Below are 7,500 nucleotides of genomic sequence, written 5' to 3'. Positions count from 1 at the left end.
TTTGTGCTACGTGTCATTTGTCCTACGTGTCATTTGTGCTACGTGCCGCTATCGCTACGTTGATTAGTGCTACACATAATTTGTCTATGAGTCGTTATCATTCGTTCATTATCACTACGTGTCAACAGCACTACATCTGTTAGCGCTACGTGTTATTATCGCTACGTGTCGATACCACTTAGTCTACTCACTGACGACTCTCTCTTTCTCATGTTTTCTCTCGCTCTCACTCCTTCTGGTTTGTGTGTGTATATGTATGTATGTGTATGTGTGTGCGTGTGTGTGTCTTTTTCAGTGTGTGTGTGTGTGTGTGTGTTTGTGTGTGTGTACGTGTGTGTGTGTGTGTGTGTGTGTGTGTGTGTGTGTGTGTGTGTGTGTGTGTGTGTGTGTGTGTGTGTGTGTGTGTGACGTATTTTCTATCTTTCTCTCTTGCTCACTCGCTCGCTCACTCACTCTGTCTCTGTCTATCTCTCTCTCTCTCTCTCTCTCTCTCTCTCTCTCTCTCTCTCTCTCTCTCTCTCTCTCTCTCTCTCTCAATCGCTCTTTCTCTGTACCTCTTTAAATTCGCTCTCTCCTTGTCTCTCCCGCTCTCCCCCCCCCCCCCCCCTCTTTCTCTCCAGCTGTCTTTCTGTCTTCTCTCGCTATTTCTTTCTCGCTCGCTCTTTCCCCATCCCCCTCTCTCCCTCGCTCTCTCTATCTCGCATTATACTGTATATGCATACACGGATGTTTTTCTGTACGATACCGTGTGTACGTATGCGTTTGTGCGTGTGCATGTGTGTGTGTTTGAGAGAGAGAGATAGGGAGAGAGAGAGAGAGAGAGAGAGAGAGAGAGAGAGAGAGAGAGAGAGAGAGAGAGAGAGAGAGAGAGCTCAGAATGGTTTATTATACAAAGGCCACAGACTCATATGCAAACCACGGGGGATGGGGGAAGAACAAAATGAAAATTTAAAAAAACACCAACAACAACCATGAAATAAATACTTGGTGAAAGAGAGAGAGAGAGAGAGAGAGAGAGAGAGAGAGAGAGAGAGAGAGAGAGAGAGAGAGAGAGATTGTGTTTGTTTGTTTGTTTGCTTAACGCCCAGCCGACCACGAAGGGCCATATCAGGGCGGTGCTGCTTTGACATGTGCGCCACACACAAGACAGAAGTCGCAGCACAGGCTTCATGTCTCACCCAGTCACATTATTCTGACACCGCCACCAACCAGTCCTAGCACTAACCCCATAATGTCAGACGCCAGGTGGAGCAGCCACTAGATTGCCAATTTTAAAGTCTTAGGTATGACCCGGCCGGGGTTCGAACCCACAACCTCCCGATCACGGGGCGGACGCCTTACCACTAGGCCAACCGTGCCGGTTAGAGAGAGAGAGAGAGAGAGAGAGAGAGAGAGAGAGAGAGAGAGAGAGAGAGAGAGAGAGAGAGAGAGAGAGAGAGAGAGAGAGAGAGAGACAAACAGACATACAGATCCGACAGACAGCCAGGCAGACAATATATATATATACACACTGTGACTCACACGCACACACAAAGGGAAGTGCCTGCCGTTTGAACATGTGGTAGTGCTATCGACACGTAGCACTATCGACACGTAGCGCTACAGTACATTGGTTTTTCAAAAATAGTGATATCGACACGTAGTTCTATTGAGACGTAGTGATAATGGCATGTGTGCATTGTGGCAATGGCCCTACGTGCCGATAGCACTACTGTTTTTGGCAATTTGTGTCGATAGCACTACAGAAAATAGCGCAAACGATACGTAGCACAAATGACATGTAGCGCTAGCGGGACGCACCGCATTCTACCTGCTGTCCAAAAGAAGCTAATCTTACGTTGTGCTGCCTTGAAAGAAAATGCCAACAAGGACAAGGAAGCTGTTGGAAGGTAAGTTTACCAAACGTTACAGACATTAGCGAATCATGATAGTGCGTAAACAGCAAACAATACAAACAAAGAGAGGAGTCTGGAATGAAACGCGTGAATGTATACCACAATCCTTCACGCGACTTGACCTGACCTGACCCCTGACCTGGTCTACATACCACACACGACACAAACCAGTCACCTGCTTTTACCCCCCCCCCCCCCCCCCAGAAAAAAAAGTTTTCTTTGGATACACACTTTAACTACACACATGCCGACGAAATGTTGATCATTGCTTCAATACTTTGAAGATGTTGCTTGGATAATAACCAGGTGAAATTAGTATTTCAGTGATCAGTCGAATTGTAAAGGTTCTATCACACACATACATACATACATACACACATACATACACACGCACAGACAGACAAAGTTTACCATCGCATAGGCTACACTTACGTGAGCCAAAACACCACTAGTGCAAACTACTCCTTGTAAAAGCCCACCTTAGCTGTATCAGGAGAATGATATTGCACATTGCATAAACTGGAGGTGTTCAAGAAAGAGACAGAGAGAGGAAGCGAGAGAGATATTGTGTGTGTGTGTGTGTGTGTGTGTGTGTGTGTGTGTGTGTTTGTGGGGGGTGGGTGGGTGTGTGTGAGGGGGGATGGGTGTGTGGGTGGATGGGTGTGGGTGTGAGTGATAATTTGAGGAGTTCAGATATTCAACCGCACCAGACAACATATCAAAATCAGCTGAGACAAGCAATGGTAAGAAAACAAATGACCTGAAATTACCATAACGCACGTTTCATGCGGTGTCACATTCTGGAGCGTGCGTTTATTTTGTTCTCAAACATATCCACTCTGTCATATTGGGCAAACGACTACTGCTATAAAGAGCTTATTACTATAGATATTGAGATGTGAAGACCAAAGCTGTCACACCCTCATTTGTGATCAAATTGAATTAAATGCTGGTTAAAGCATTCTTCGACGATGCACGGAGTATGGGATTGCATTTCAGCTTGGAAGCTTAAAAATTAATTAATGAGATTGGTGATCAAAAGTTCTGAAAATTATAATTATAATTTACAATTTTAGTAATCAATCCAAATGGTTTAATCTTGTTCGTTGTCATAGGTCAAAAACAATCTCAGAAAGTTCAAAAGAATGTCCCTGTTAAGCGCTGGTCATGTTCAAAGCCACTGTGCCTTGCAGTGGATGTCCAAGCAGCTTTTGTTTTACCTTTGTGTTAAATTAGAATGTATGTGAACGGTAAATAACCAAATGTGGATAAGCTTAACGCTGCTTAATTGTTTACCTCTGATTCCTCCCTTTTGTGACCAGCAACAAAGAAGAACCCACATTCAAATGAAATTGTTTCTAACAAAACTTGTTTTTCCACAGCTCGGGCGTCAGGCACGTGCAGTTCACGGGTCGTCACAGTCACAACCCCGTGGACAGTGACAGGTGACTGCAGCATCACACAGGGCAACTCCTCACGTGGCAGATACAGGTGTCAGTGGTTCATCAACATAGACGTAAGAATACCATGGAGCGTGCGCAAATATAAATATATATCCATCCTATTTTTATAATTATTCGTTTCAAGACAAGTACCTGGAGTGTTCCTGTGTGTTTAATTTCCAACTAGTTTGCACCGTTTCGCTAACGAACTTTTCTTGTTCTTTCCATAAAAGTTTCACAAATTGTTGTTGATATAATGGCTATTCCAGTCAAAAAATATCAGAATGCATTTGGACTATTTTGCTCGCAAAAAAATGAAAGGTCATGTGCGTTTTGTGGTTTATTCAAATTAGAGCCTTTATTTTTTCTATGTAAATATTTATGTTTTTGTGCTATATATTGTGTGCAAGCGAGTGTTCTTCCACACCTGCCAACAACTGTCTCATTATCATTTTATGTTGTTTAGTTCCACATTAGACCTGCTATGCTGTTCAAAGACAAACATGTTGTAAGGGACAGGGGGTGGGCTTACCTGGACTTCACAATATAGGGGGTTAGGGGGAGTCCCATATTGGTTGGGACGAGAAAGAATTTACCCGATGTTCCTCAGCATGTCGTAAGAGGCGACTAACGGTTCTGTTTCTCCTTTTACCCTTGTTAAGTGTTTCTTGTATAGAATATAGTCAATGTTTGTAAAGATTTTAGTCAAGCAGTATGTAAGAAATGTTGAGTCCTTTGTACTGGAAACTTGCATTCTCCCAGTAAGGTCATATATTGTACTACGTTGCAAGCCCCTGGAGCAATTTTTGTATTAGTGCTTTTGTGAACAAGAAACAATTAACAAGTGGCTCTATCCCATCTCCCCCCTTTCCCCTATCCCATCTCCCCCCCCCCCCTTTCCCCGTCGCGATATAACCTTGAATGGTTGAAAACGACGTTAAACACCAAATAAAGAAAATAAAGAAAGAAAAGCTATCTTATTAAACAGGACACAAGCGAAGTAGCGGTGACCAACATGGATGCCATGACATCCAACACATTACCTGGAGGTTCAGCCAGGTGTCCTTTCAGTATATATCTACCTGATCGGAACGGTCGTTACACGTATAGAGTCAAGTTCCTACCTGGTCGACAGTTCTTCCCTGCTGGCACTTTTCAATTCAGTAAGTCTCTGTGAGTGTTTATGCGTGTGTGTGTGTGTGAATGAGTGTATGTGTGTGTGTGTGTGTGTGTGTGTGTGTGTGTGTGTGTGTGTGTGTGTCTGTGTGTATCTGTATGTATCTGTGTGTGTCTGTGTGAGTGTTTGAGGAACAATACATATATGAACAGTCGTGCGCTAGGTAGCTTGTCCTCAGATCTCTCCTACTGATAAGGTCATCATAGTTATCTCTGCTTATATGTGTATGTGTGTGTGTGTGTGTGTGTGTGTGTGTGTGTGTGTGTGTGTGTCTGTGTGTGTGTGTGTCTGTGTCTGTGTCTGTTTATATGTGTGTGTGAGTGCGTACGTGTGTGTTGTGTGTGTGTGTGTGTGTGTGTGTGTGTGTGTGTGTGTGTGTGTGTGTGTGTGTGTGTGTTTGTGTGTGTGTTTCAGGTCGCCCTACAACACCCACTATCGTATGCACACCAACAGGTCACGTGACGGAGAACAGCACGGTCACATGCACGTGCACAACAGACAATGTAGGTCAACCAGAAGGCCGTCTACGGTGGCTCAGAGGTAGCAGTGACGTCATTGATAGTGGTGCCCCCGGCGTTGACAGACTGGAGTTGAGGCAGACACTGAGTCGTTCTGATGACGGCGTCACACAGTTCCGCTGTCGTCTGGACTGGTCGAACGTGACGATGACAAGCTCTGTGTATACTGCCAGCGTCGGATGTAAGATATTGTTTGTTCAACTGCTGTTTGTCCGCTCTAGGCTTTCCTTGCACTCGGGCAAGCTGTAGCCAGCCCATCCTCCTCCACTTTGGCTATGACTTATGACATAATGGCAACACGTGGGCTCGGTAAAAGGAAAGCAACTCTCACTAATACTGTCAGTAGCAGACGCTTCAATGAATTGCTCGTTTCACTTCGAACTTCCTTTTGTTGTTAATGTTTTCATTGTTGGACGTACGCGTGTTCTTTCTTGTTGGTGTGTCAATTTGATTCTGCGGTAATTTTTCGAGAAATATTATTTGTTTGAAGTTGACAGCTGAAAATGAGCTGGATGTTGAGCGTCCCACTGTTTACCTGTTTTCCAGCTGAGCCAAAATGGTGGCGTCTTACTCGCGGGTAGGCTCGAATATTATTTGTGTTGTAACTCACTGGTAATAACACCTTTATTTATAATAGTCTGACTGTTGGCAAATTGTATTCAGTCTCGGATCAGTCCAGTCCGAATCTGGCTGTTCCATCTTAGCCACAGGATCGCTCTGATACTTATTTTGGTCAAAATGAACCGGTTATAAACCGGTTATTTCTAACATGCTGACTGTTAGCAAATGGTCACAGACATGATTGTATTGAAAATAATATCAACATTCGCCTGCCAGCTCATGTGTACCCATTTACTCGACGTGTATATGTCACAGGACAAACGAGTATCCAGGACAATCCAGAAATGTCCTAGGACAATCGCGGATCCTTGTTTTTCCTAGGAGAAACAAGGCTCCCTGTTCTTCCTGGAAAATATCAAGTACAAATGAGGATCCTCATTCTTCCTAGCGGCCAGTAGAAACTGAGATCTGGTACAATCCAAGATTGTCCTAGTGCAAACTGGAATCTTACAGAGGGAAAACACTAGAACAATAAATCAATGGTTTAATAATCGACAAAATAAAACAGCGTGTAATGTTGATCAATTTCGTCCGGGGAGGAGGAAGAAATCGTTGACCTGGTTGTTGACGAAACTATATTACCATCGCTGTTACAGTGAAGAAAAACAGTAAATGTTTGAGCGTTTTTCTAAAAAATAGACTTTGCTTAGAAACTATAGTTAAATACATTTTCTACATTTGATATTGATCCATACAGAACGTGCTCAAGCAGTAGAGTGTGAAAATCATCTGAATGGAAAACATAATTAACTAAATTAATTAAAGGTTTGATCAACACCAATAAGCAAGCCCATGATCAAGGCCTCCTGCCCGGACTAATAGTAGGGAGAATAATAAAAAGTCTGAGATCGAAAATTAACTGAATAAATTGAGAGTGTCATTAGTGTAATTGTTCGCCTCAAGTTACCCTTTGGGTCTGCCCAATGAAACACGTGCACTACAAACTCAGTTCTTGCAGCAAAAATTTGATGGGTGACATTTTGTCCCACACATGATCCCAGCTTTCTTACAACAACATCTATTGGTCAGACAAGTGGTCTTGCACTTGCAGACGTTTGACGCAGAAGAGCTGGAAGATGCATGCCATCCAGTGCACGCCCGTGAGGCTTGTATCAGACTGATCTCTGTGAGACTGCTGGGTGCCACGTGACTTAGAGTTAGAAAATGTACGTTGTTCATATTAATCAATTCCTCTGGTCTGAACCAGTTCTTTATTATACCTGATGTTGTGTACACTTTGAACAGTTGAAGATTGTGGTCTATTGTTTTCGTTGCAAGCACTTTGCATGGCAGAAGTTTCGCACTGGTGTTAGTTCTATCCACTTTATGAATTTTGATGCCGACTGTGTTGCCTTCTTCAAATGTATGACGTAGCTGTTTTGTTCTCTTCTCGTAACGGGTTTGTTGACGCGATGCGGCTTTGAGGTATGCTTTCCTTGCTTTAAATCGTGCCTCTTTGTGACCCGATGTGTCATCTTCCAATTCGACCATGTCTGACCGACACCACAACACAAACTGTCCTATTTCAAGTGGTTCTTCGGCAGGATTTGCATCTGATGGAACAAATGATGGATCCATCACTTCCTCAATGAGGACAACTGTATGCGATTCACTGTTAATATTGTGTCCATGAATGATTGTGCGGTGCTTCACCTCTGTACCAGTGGCAACAGTCAGGTTTCTTGAATCAAGAAGAATAAACTCCTTTCCACGTTTCATGTTGTCACTGCTCGTGCTTGGCTCTTCTGAAGCATCGTCACTCAAGGCCTCAGAAAGCGGCAGCCCGGAAGAAGAGACGTCGGGAGGCGGCACCGCAGAAGTTGAAGCATCGAGAGGCGGCACCACAG

The 7,500-nt window shown here is 43.7% G+C and overlaps 1 protein-coding gene across 3 annotated transcripts in view; it reads left to right on the top strand.

The window, feature by feature from the left end:
• LOC138973230 (uncharacterized) overlaps positions 1-7,500 on the top strand; it is a 17,162-nt gene that overhangs the window by 3,249 nt on the left and 6,413 nt on the right. For all 3 annotated transcript variants that reach the window (XM_070345946.1, XM_070345948.1, XM_070345947.1), the window contains exons 3-5: positions 3,278-3,411; positions 4,326-4,500; positions 4,929-5,213. In XM_070345946.1, the coding sequence (XP_070202047.1) occupies positions 3,278-3,411; positions 4,326-4,500; positions 4,929-5,213 (594 nt within the window). The remainder of the gene's footprint in view (positions 1-3,277; positions 3,412-4,325; positions 4,501-4,928; positions 5,214-7,500) is intronic.

This window comes from Littorina saxatilis, linkage group LG8 (assembly GCF_037325665.1).
Source record: "Littorina saxatilis isolate snail1 linkage group LG8, US_GU_Lsax_2.0, whole genome shotgun sequence".
Lineage (NCBI taxonomy): Eukaryota > Metazoa > Mollusca > Gastropoda > Littorinimorpha > Littorinidae > Littorina > Littorina saxatilis.
Note: the sequence above shows the minus strand (reverse complement) of the source record. Positions and strands in the feature narration are given on the sequence as shown.